The 12,126-nt window shown below is 40.0% G+C and overlaps 1 protein-coding gene across 1 annotated transcript in view; it reads right to left on the bottom strand.

The window, feature by feature from the left end:
- Positions 1-442: 442 nt before the first annotated feature.
- svopa (SV2 related protein a) overlaps positions 443-12,126 on the bottom strand; it is a 35,853-nt gene continuing 24,169 nt past the window's right edge. Inside the window, exons 13-17 of the mRNA XM_060844133.1 lie at positions 11,913-12,024; positions 7,256-7,337; positions 4,407-4,496; positions 3,050-3,211; positions 443-490 (exon numbers count right to left, since the gene is read on the bottom strand). Of these exons, the coding sequence (XP_060700116.1) occupies positions 443-490; positions 3,050-3,211; positions 4,407-4,496; positions 7,256-7,337; positions 11,913-12,024 (494 nt within the window). The remainder of the gene's footprint in view (positions 491-3,049; positions 3,212-4,406; positions 4,497-7,255; positions 7,338-11,912; positions 12,025-12,126) is intronic.

Here is a 12,126-nt window from a genome sequence, read left to right as displayed (position 1 = left end):
TTTTCATACAGAGGGTGGTGCATGTATGTAATGAGCTGCCAGACGAAGTGGTGGAGGCGAGTGCAATTACAACATTTAAAAGGCATCTGGATGGGTATATGAATAGGAGGGATTTAAAGGGATATGAGCCAAATGCTGGCAAATGTGACTACATTAATTTTGGATATCTGCTCAGTAGGAATGAGTTAGATCAAAAGGTCTGTTTCCATGCTGCACATCTCTCTGACTCTCTCTGAATGAAGGTGAAATAAAAATGGAAAGAACTGCAGATGCTGTGAATCAGAGAAATTGCTGGAAAAGCTCAGTAGGTCTAGCAATATATGTGAAGAGAAATGAGTTAACGTCTTGGGTCCTGTGACCCGTCCTCAAAACCAGGGGATGGTCACCAGACCTGAAACGTTAACTCTGATTTCTCTTCACTGAATGAGGGCTCATGGATGGTTTAATCTACTTGTTGTGAGCCTGCCTTAGTTGGCAGCAATTTTGAGTTTGTTCAAGCCGTACTGCAGAAGTTGAGCATAAAATCCACATCGAAATGCCAACAGAACATTATGGCAGTTCCAAGCCAACAAATTGAGGATTAAACCAAGATTTCCTCGATTTGTTGGGTCAACATCAAAGATACTCCATCAGAATTTTCCCAAAGGTTTTCCAGCTGGCTATTTCCAGTATCTCTGGCACAGCAGCTAAAATTGCCATTTCTGCTGTTTCTTCAAGAATTTCTATGCTCATCCATTGACATTACAGAAGCAAATTAGGAGGAAAATGTGATGCTGGAAAAACACAGCAGGCCAGGCAGTATCCGAGGAGCAGGCGAATCAACGTTTCGGACATAAGCCCTTCTTCAGGAATCAGGCTTATGCCCGAAACATTGATTCTCCTGCTCCTCGGAAGCTGCCTGGCCTGCTGTGTTTTTCCAGCACCACATTTTTCAACTCTGGTACTCCAGCATCTGCAGTCCTCACTTTCTCCCAGATTAGGAGAACCCTGTGTTTTGTTTCTTGAACAAGAACAGGAAGTTCTCGAGGTGTCCTGGTCAACATTTATACCTGAAACACCTCTGTCATAAACAGAATCGTTCATCCAGACTACAATCATTACATTTTAATCACTCCCCATGTGCTTTAGGATATTTCTAAGGCATTTAACTCCTGTATGAATGTAGATTTTGATTTCCGTTCACATCGACAACTTATCTTGCTCAAAAGTGAGAATGAATTGCGTGTCTAAAATCATGAGCCATTTGATCTCAATATTGCCATATTAATTAAATGTGATTTTAATGGAGCTAATCCAATGCCATTTGGAGTATTATACTAACATTTCCATGCACGATATTTCCTCCTGTCATTAAACTTTCATAATTTAAAAAAATTCTCATATGTTTTGATTGTTAATTTCTCAGTCTTACTTCATGACCCAGTGAATGAGTTAGATTAAGGTTTTAAGAGGGATTCACCCAAACTCATTTCTTAGTCCTAGTAAATATTTATATGATAATCACAGATTATATATTGCATTCATTCATGCAAATAAGATTAATTAATGTAATACCTTTGTGTTGTGATACTCAGAGAATGAAAGTGATATTGGTTCAAGCAGAATTACAAACGAATGAAAGAAACAATTGAGAAAACTCAAAGATTACAGGCATGTTATTTAGCCAAACATGTTGGGCAAGATACATCATATTTATCTAGTACAATTACATATATAGCCGAAATGGCTGTACTTGTAACATACCTGTGAAATTTGCTGTCAGAAATGCTGCAAGTTAAAAATTCAAACATTTCTAACTTATTAAAAATGTGTTGGAATTTTATCTTGGCATCAGTAAGTTTGAATAAGAGCACCTTCATGATATCAGGAATTGGCTTTTAGCATAGCAAAGAATAGTCAGTTACAATATTAGTATAGCAACAGTGAAGGTCCTTTTACAATTTTACTGATTTACTGAAAAATAATAATCAAGTCTAGTACTTGCAATAAGAAATGACTGTGACCACTTAGAACAGGATGTTGCCTATTAGGAAATGGTACCTTATAAAACGTTGTTTTTCAGCAGGAGATTCATATTTAAGACATCACCTACTTAGCAATATACCTAATGCAAGACCAGCTCATTGAAGTTTAGTGGATTACCATGGTTGTGGTACATACATGTTAACATTAAATATTTTCAACAGGAAATGTATTTCTTTCACAGTATGCAACTGTGTTCTGCGAAGAGGTGCAACCTCAAACCCATTTTTTTATTGTTTTAAGTTACAAGTTTATTAAGCAATCCCATTACTTGGTATAGTATTACAGACAAACCTCATTAATACAACTAATTCTCTATTGCAAAGATTACCATGACTTCCTATTTTGCCTGCCTTGTAGAAAGTATTTCTTGTTAGTTTGATGTTCTGTGCAATGTTAAAAGCAAGTCCATGTGCATCACTTTGTTCTCATTTGAACAACATGCCATCAGTGCCTATTTTCTACTTTGGTGTAAAAAGTTATGAATCATTGAAAATAAGCCTGTGTGGCTGCTATAGGAGAATGTTTAGATCAACCTATTGAGGTTTAGTGGATTCCATGACAGTTTTCAATTAATTTATTCATATACACTGTATTTCCTATTGCAAATATTTGCATTATCAAGAATAGGGTTGATTCACAGTAAGGGAAAGGAATATTCCATAGCAGTTCGTAGTAACAAAACTTGTCTGTATTTTGTCTGGTTAAGGTATGAAAGGCAGGGCTGTCCCCTTACATTCTACTTTAAACCCTACCTTTATTTTCCAATCTTTATGGGTGTCCTTTAGTTTGACATCATAAAACTGCTGGGGCATGAGGAGGTGGTGGTTTCCTTTAGTTTATGTATGAGCCTGCAGAATACTATATTTGTTTCCCACCTTAATACTCTCACCATTTTTTTTAACCAGCAGAATGAGTGTATATTAGTAATGATCTTGATGCTATCTGCTTCCTGCGAGGCCATTTTTGGTCTGGTTGCTGTTGCGACAAACCCGTTCTAGGTGCTCTTGGTTGAGCTGCTTGAGCAATGTGTCCTGCCCACCATTTCCTGGCCCCACTCTTGCTGACTGGACTCTTGCAGGCCTCGGCCCATCGTCTCAATTGGTAGGAAACAGGAAGCAAGGGCTGCCAATAGGCAGCATCCACTGTACACGGAAAGTGTCAGGTAGATTGAGGATTCTAACATAACCTGGTTGGAAAAACATGTTCTGTAAACTAAAAATTATTTAAAATGTTGCTAATAATTTACAAAATACTCTGTACAGTGCTTTATTTGGCTTGAACCTTGCTATTATTGAATGGTGTCAGTAGCTGAAAGCTCAAACTGCTTCTATGTCCTTTGCCAAGGCACTGAGGTCAGCCACTAAGATAAACATATGGGCTTTTGTGAAGCATAATACTGTCTAAATTTCTTCACTGTCTGGAAGCCTGCAAACTCACCAAGTATGATAGCATGACTGAGAAAAGGAAACGGGTGGAAATTTCTACATTTCACTGCTGACTGGCTTAGGGCATTAGATCACAACTTTGCATCTTTGCCACCATGGCAAGGCAGTCATCTGTAAAACTCTGGAGCAATAGACACTTTATTTACTGCATTTCTTTCCCATTCCCCATCCTCCTAGAGATAATGGTGGAAGCAGCAAGTTTGAATATTTTTTAAGACCAAAGTACGTAGATACTTGATAAGCAAGAGGGTGAAAGGTTATTGGGGGTGGGTGGGAGTGTGGAATAATCAGATCATCCATGATCTCATGGTGAAGTAGATTCAACAGGCAAGTGACCTACTCCTGCTACTTATTGATTAGTATATTGGGTGACTCATTGTGAAGCATAATTCCAGTAGTGAAAACAATGCACCACTCAACTCTGTAAGTAGTCATTTTCATGTTTGAACATGGACACTTTGCAAATTACAGCAGAGTATGATTTTGTCCTTGCCAGGCATCTATGTAATTACTTTCTAACAACAGTTGCTGAGTAGTGTTCAGGAGCGAGAACTTTAAAAGATTGTATCCCGTGTGGGAACAGTGAGTGATTGCCCGCCCCAGTGTCAAGTTTGTTAGCAGGGGCACAAGTTACTTCTTGGCAATAGAGAAGTGGTCAGGTTTCACCAGGTTAGCTCTTGTGGCAGCTTGTCCCTTCACTGCTGGTAAAATGCCAGCAGCAGCTATAGGAGACCCATTAATGGCCAATTATATAACCTAATTGGCCTTTAGACAGGAGGGACTCTGCCATTAGTGACGTGCTACAATGGAGGAAAGGGAATACAAACCTTTCTTCTCCTAGCTTATACTGGGCCCTGTAGGTTCAGAGTTCAGAGGACCAGCAGAATCCAGTCCACTGAGAACATTGTGGATAGAATGAATTTGATGAAGGATTACCTGTGCAATAAAAGGAGTGATGAGAGCCCCCACTCGTGCCATCCCACTACACGTTCCTAATCCTAATGCACGGGTGGCAGTTGGGTAAACCTGATAGAAATAAAAATAGTGAGATCATAAAGTGAAGGATGACAATTGAAGCTGGTCTAAACCATTTTCTATTACTACTTTACTGCTCACTGTCTTTATAAAAGGAAGTCAAAGCAAGGATCACATCCAGAGGAGGAGACAGTACGAAATGGTGGAGCCAAAAATATGTTGGAAGTGAAATTTTCTTAAGAACAGAGATTTCAAGGTGGAAGAAACTGGGTAGAATTTCCAGAAACCAGCAGAAGGGTGATTGAATCTGCAGCCACTATTGGTAGGGTATAAGAAATGAAGAACAAAGTGAGAATGTTAGAAAAGGAAATGTTCATTTGGGGAATTAAGCCAAGAGAAGATCATTAAAGTACAATGGAGTGAGAGACAATAAAGGGAATTGGAAATAAGAACAGGGATTTTGTAGAGAATTCACCAGGGAATTGGGAACCAGTGTAGCATGGAGAAAATAGGTGGTGTGAATCAGGGTTCAGTGTGAGTGCAAACCCAAGTTGCAATGTCTTGAATGAGTTGGCTAGAGAGAGGTATGAGTTTTGGAGGCAGGACACAGTTGCAAGATTGTAAACCAGCAAGACCTTTAGGTGCTAATGTACTGGAATTTCGGTACTGAAGGTAGTGAATGATACAGTGATAAAACAGCTGGCAATGTAGTGTGAATTTGGGGGAGAAAGCTGAACCTAGTACTTGCAAAGAATTTGATACCGACATTACAAATTTCATGCACGTTTTGCCAAAGATTCTTGACACCTTGCGGTTCATCGCTATTTTCTTAAATGCACCACTCCCTCTCGATACATGCATATTGTTTGAGGGAATCTGAATTTAACTCTTGGTTTCAGAATCTTTATTCTACTTTAATTGCCACCCTCAGACGAAGATAGTTTTTAAAAATCAGTCAATGTACTAGTATAAATTCAGTCAGTGAACTGTACTCAACTCTCCCAATTTCATCATACCGTGAGCCTTTCTTTATACATCATCAGAATATGGGCATTACTGGCAAAGCTACATGTATTGTCCATCCCTGGTAATCTTGAGAAGTGGATAGTGAGTGCAAGGTTTGTGATGGTTTGTAGCTCAGGTTGAGGTTTAGGGTGTAGGTTTGCTCGCTGAGCTGTAGGTTTGATATCCAGACGTTTCACTACCTGGCTAGGTAACATCATCAGTGGTGACCTCCAAGTGAAGCGAAGCTGTTGGCTCCTGCTTTCTATTTATATCTTTCTCCTGGATGGGATTCCTGGGGTTTGTGGTGATGTCATTTCCTGTTCGTTTTCTGAGGGGTTGATAAATGGCATCTAGATCTATGTGTTTGTTTATGGCGTTGTGGTTGGAGTGCCAGGCCTCTAGGAATTCTCTGACATGTCTTTGCTTAGCCTGTCCCCGGATAGATGTGTTGTCGAAATGGTGGTTTTTTTTCATCTGTGTGTTGAGCTATCAGGGAGAGGGGGTTGTGTCTTTTTGTGGCTAGCTGGTGTTCATGTATCCTGGTGGCTAACTTTCTTCCTTTTGTCCTACGTAGTGTTTGTGGCAGTCCTTGCATGGAATTTTTTAGATGACGTTGGTTTTGTCCATGGGTTGTACTGGGTCTTTTAAGTTTGTTAGTTTTTGTTTGAGAGTGTTGGTGGGTGTGTGTGCTACTACGATTCTGAAGGGTCTCAGTAGTCTGGCTGTCATTTCTGAAACGTCTTTGATGTATGGTAAGGTGGTTAGGGTTTCTGGCTGTGTTTTGTCTGCTTATCGTGGTTTGTTCTTGAGGAATCTGCGCACTGTGTTTTTTTGAGTATCCGTTCTTCTTGAATATGTTGTATAGGTGGTTCTCCTCTGTTTTTCGAAGTTCGTCTGTGCTGCAGTGTGTGGTGGCTCGTTGGAATAATGTTCTGATACAGCTTCGTTTGTGCGTATTGGGATGGTTGCTGGTGTAGTTGAGTATTTGGTCAAGGACTTCCATGCAAGGACTGCCACAAACACTACGTAGGACAAACAGAAAGAAAGTTAGCCACCAGGACACATGAACACCGGCTGGCCACAAAAAGACACGACCCCCTCTCCCTCATAGCCCTACACACATGAAAAAAAAACACCATTTCGACTGGGACAACACATCTATCCTGGGACAGGCTAAGCAAAGACATGCCAGAGAATTCCGAGAGGCCTGTCACTCCAACCACAACACCATTAACAAGCACATAGATTTAGATGCCATCTATCAGCCCCTCAGAAAATGAACAGGAAATGACATCACCACAAACCCTAGGAACCCCATCCAGGAGAAAGATATAAATAGAAAGCAGGAAACAACAGCTTTGCTTCACTTGGAGATCGCCAATGATGATGTTACCTAGCCAGACAATGAAACATCTGGATATCAAACCTACAACTCAGCGAGCAAACCTACACCCTAAAGGATAGTGAGCTTTCTTAAATCACAGTGGTTGTTTCAGAGAACTGAGTATGTTGCTTATCCACACGAAAGGACAGTTACAGAATCAACCATTTTGGGGTCTGAAGTTAAAAATGGTTCTCCAATTTACTTCTATAAAAGGACATTAATGAACCAGCTGGATTGACAGTATGACAGTCCAACAGTTTCACATTTGCTTTTATCGAATAATTTAAAAACTGATTTGTGAACTGCCATTGTGATTTTCTGGATTACCAGTCAAATAACATAACCATTACACGGTTGTTCTCAATAGGAAGTGAATACCTTAGCTCCAAAATACTTGCATATAAATGCATATTGATCTTACCTCAGGAGTATAAACATATGCAGCCTGAAAACCACCTGAAATGAAAGCTCTTGCAATAAAAAGGAATACAGTGAGGGCCAACCTGTAGAAAAGAAACCAAGAAATGGTAATCCCCACCAGTTAAAGAGAGAAGCAAACAGAGTACTGGAGAAACTGAGCAGGTCTGGCAGCATCAGAGAGAGAGCGTTAACATTTTGAGTCAGATTTGACACTTCTTCAGAACTGAGATAAATAATTCTGATAATATGAAAGGAATTGGAAGCAACACACAAGCATAAGGTCATCTATGTATGGAACTACAGGAGCTGGATGTGATACTAAACGAATATTTTGATTAGTTTTGACAGTGGAGAAAGAAATAGAGGCGAGGGAACTTGGGGAATTAAATATTGATGTCTTGAAAACAGTCCATATTACAGAAGAGGAGGTGTTGGAGATCTTAAAAAAACATAAAGATGGACCTGATTAGATGTATCCCAGGACATTGTAGGAAATTAGGGATGAAATTGTGCAGCCCCTAGCAGAGGTATATGTATCAGCTTCAGCCACAGGTGAGGTGCTAGAGGACTGGAGGGTGGCAAATATGTTCCTTTACTTAAGAAAGCCTAAAAGGGCAGCACAGTGGCTCAGTGGTTAGCATTGCTACCTCACAGCACCAGGTCCCAGGTTTGATTCCAGCCTTGGGAGTTTGCACCTTCTCCCCGTGTCTGCATGGGTTTCCACCGGGTACTCTGATTTCCTTCCACAGTCCAAAGATGTGCAGGTCAGGTAAATTAGCCATGCTAAATTGCCCATGGTGTTAGATATATTAGTCAGACCGAAATGGGTCTGGGTGGGTTATTCTTCGGAGGGTCGGTGTGGACTGGTTGGGCCTAAGGGCCTGTTTCCACACTATAAGGAATCTAATCTAATCTAAAAAAAGAAATCTGGAAAATGTAGACCAGTGAGTCTGACATTAGTGGTGGGTAATTTGTTGGTGGGGATTCTGAGAGATGGGATTTACATGTATTTAGAGAGGCAAAGATTGATTAAGGATGGTTTTGTACTAAACTTGATTTGAGTTTTTTCAGGACCTAACCAAAAAGATTGATGGTAAACGTTGTCTACATGGACTTTAGAAAAGCTTTTGACAAGGTTTCAGATGCAAAATAATTAGTAAAGTTAGATTAGACAGGATTCAGGGAGAACTTACCAAATCAATACAAAATTGTCTTGACAGTAGAAGACAGAGCGTGGTGTGGAGGGTTGTTTATCAGACTAAAGGCTTGTGACCACCGTTGTTCCACAGGGATCAGTGCAGGGTCCACTCTTGTTTGTCATTTATAAAAATTATTTGGATGAGAATTTAAGAGTAATGCTTAATAGGTTTGCGGATGACACCAAAATTGGTCAGGTAGTCGACAAGGAAGAAGGTTATCTAAGATTACAAAGGGATCTTGATGAATTGGGCCAATGGGCTGAGGAGTGGCAGATGAAATTCAATTTGGATAAATGTGAGATATTGCATTTTGGTAAAACAAGCAAAGGCAAGTCATATACAGTTAATGGTAGGGCCCTGGCTAGTGTTGTCGAACAGAGAGACCTAGGGGTTCAGGTACATAGTTTTTTGAAAGTCACAGGTAGACAAGCATATAGCACACTTGCCTTCTTTACTCAGACCATTGAGTTTAAAACTTGGGACATCATGTTGAGATTGTACAGGACGGTGGTAAGGCCACTTTTGGAATATCGTGTACAGTTCTGGTTGCCCAGCTGTAGAAAGGATAGTATTAACTTGGAGAGGGTTCATAAAATATTCACTAGGATGTTGTGGGGACTGGAGGGTTTGAATAATAAGGAGAGGCTGAGACTTTTTTCCACCAGAGTATATAAAGTCATGAGGGACATGGACAAAGTGAATAGCAAAGGTATTTTCCATAAAGTCGGGGAATTCAAAACTAGGGGGGCATATTTTAAAGGTGAGAGGAGAGGAATTTAAAAGAGGCCTGAGGCGCAACGTTTTCATACAGACGGTGGTTCGTTGGTGGAACGAACTGCCAGAAATGCTAAATGCAGGTTCAGTTACAACATTTAAAAGACATTTGGATAGGTGTATGAATAGGAAAGGTTTGGAGGGGCATAGGACTATATTAGTTCAGGAAACGTGGTCAGCATGGATGAGTTGGACCAAAGAGTCTGTTTCTGTGCTCTATGACTCTGTGACTCATTTGTCTTTCATTCTGACTAAAATGTTTTTCACAGCCAATGTGATATCTCTCATCATCTCTCAATCAACCAGCAATGATTCAGAGGAGGAGTGGTCTCTAGTGCAGGTCAGTGTTAGAAATATTTGTACCTGGATATTGGGTAGCCTAAGGTGTAACCAATTAGTATTGTCAGAAGTATGGACACTGAGGTTTTGCCCTTGTTAAATTTTCAGGTAAATTTACTTTTCCTTAATAAGCCAAGGAGTAGAGTCATAGAGATGTACAGCATGGAAACAGACCCTTCAGTCCAACCCATCCATGCTGACCAGATATCCCAATCCAATCTAGTCCCACCTGCCAGCACCCGGCCCATAGTCCTCCAACCCCTTCCTATTCATATACCCATCCAAATGCCTCTTAAATGTTGCAATTGTAACAGCCTCAACCACTTCCTTTGGCAGCTCATTCCATACATGTACCACCTTCTGCGTGAAAAAGTTGCCCCTTAGGCCTCTTTTATATCTTTCCCCTCTCACCCTAAACCTATGCCCTCTAGTTCTGGACTTCCTGACCCCAGGGAAAAGACTTTGTCTGTTTATCCTATCCATGCCCCTCATAATTTTGTAAACCTCTGTAAGGTCACCCCTCAGCCTCCGACGCTCCAGGGAAACCAGCCCCGGCCTGTTCAGCCTCTCCCTGTAGCTCAGTTCCTCCAACCCTGGCAACATCCTTGTAAATCTTTTCTGAACCCTTTCAAGTTTCACAACATCTTTCCGATAGGAAGGAGACCAGAATTGCATGCAATATTCCAACAGTGGCCTAATCAATGTCCTGTAACATCACCTCCCAACTCCTGTACTCAATACTCTGACCAATAAAGGAAAGCATACCAAACACCTTCTCCATTATCCTATCTACCTGTGACTACACTTTCAAGGAGCTATGAACCTGCACTCCAAGATCTCTTTGTTCAGCAACACTCCCTAGGACCTTACCATTAAGTGTATAAATCCTGCGAAGATTTGCTTTCCCAAAATGCAGCACCTTACATTTATCTGAATTAAACTCCATCTGCCACTTCTCAGCCCATTAGCCCATCTGATCCAGATCATGTTGTAATCTGAGGTAACCCTCTTCGCTGTCCACTACACCTCCAATTTTGGTGTCATCTGCAAACTTACTAACTGTACCTCTTATGCTAGCATCCAAATAATTTATGTAAATGACAAAAAGTAGACGGCCCAGCACCGATCCTTGTGGCACTCCACTGGTCTCAGGCCTCCAGTCTGAAAAACAACCCTCCATCATCACCCTCTGTCTTCTACCTTTGAGCCAGTTCTGTATCCAAATGGCTAGTTCTCCCTGTATTCCATGAGATCTAACCTTTCTAATCAGTCTCCCATGGGGAGCTTTGTTGAACACCTTACTAAAGTCCATATAGATCACATCTACAAATGTGAGAAATGCTCATACTTAAAAGTCAGCAAAGGAGCAGTACATTGATGCTTCTCCTCAGATTTAGGTTGTGTCTGCAAAGGATTACCTTGCACTATTAACCTTTGTCAAAGAGGTTGGAGTAATTTAAGGCTTTTGTGCAAATAGCATATTAACATAGTATTAAAATAGTTCACACACATTGTTGCTCAGGACTGTAGTCACAGATTTGGTTTACAAATTTTCATGTTTACCTTGAAGTGTGAACACCACAGTCTGTCATTGTAATGGAAGAAATGTACTGAAATTGCATGTGACGTGGTAAAAATATTAAACTTTTTTCTGATACTAAAATGTATAATTTTGTAATAATATCTACATTCTTATTTATTTATTTACTCAAGTTTCTTTATTCCCTTTCAAAACCTTTTAATCTGTGCTACTTCTATTACAAAATTTTCCTTTCCTTTCTGTTATTTGTTTGATTACAAAAGCTATTACCAACCAAAACGCATTTCAGTGTTTTTATATACAATTATATAGGTTTTTTTTCCCAATGTCAAGTCACGAGTGATCAACCCTGCAATTTGAGGAGGTTTACCATTTCCTGAAACTGCACTTATTCTGACTGCAACGTCAGTCCCTCTGAGCAATAGCAAGAATGGAATTAAAAACAGTATTCCAACTCTCTGGGAACACTTCAAGATAAAGTAACTTCATATTTTTTTTCTCACCATTTAAGACTTGCATTACAACTAAATGATTGGTGCTCAGGCTTCTATCTGATAAACTTCAAAATCTAAATTTATAGGTACAAAACAATCTTTAGAAAAACCATTTTCTAACCTTGGAAAAGAGTCAACTAGTTTCTAACAGGCCATAAGGTTGGAATATTCAGTGCAGCACTCATGATCATAATGACAGATTGCCTGTTAAATGGTGTAGGACCACTATCTTGGTAGAACAGTTTAGCATGTGCTTTATTATTTACTCTTGCTGATAATACAAAGGAAGGTAAAAAGAAATGAGAAACTTACCTCCCAACACATGCAAACAACAGCAGAGAAAAAAATGAAAAGATAAGGAAAGACACTGCCATTGTCTTCTTACGTCCAATCCGGTCAATAATCCATAATGTTACTAAGACACCTGTAGAAAGATTAATGTGACCACATGAATGTTGAACCCAGATTTTGTGCCATCGAGGTTGACTTAAATGGCACAAACTATTCCCCTCTGCATGATCTTAAA

The sequence above is a fragment of the Hemiscyllium ocellatum genome, chromosome 24 (assembly GCF_020745735.1).
Source record: "Hemiscyllium ocellatum isolate sHemOce1 chromosome 24, sHemOce1.pat.X.cur, whole genome shotgun sequence".
Classification (NCBI taxonomy): domain Eukaryota; kingdom Metazoa; phylum Chordata; class Chondrichthyes; order Orectolobiformes; family Hemiscylliidae; genus Hemiscyllium; species Hemiscyllium ocellatum.
The sequence above is the reverse complement of the archived record's forward strand: the minus strand, read 5'-3'. Positions and strand labels throughout refer to the sequence as shown.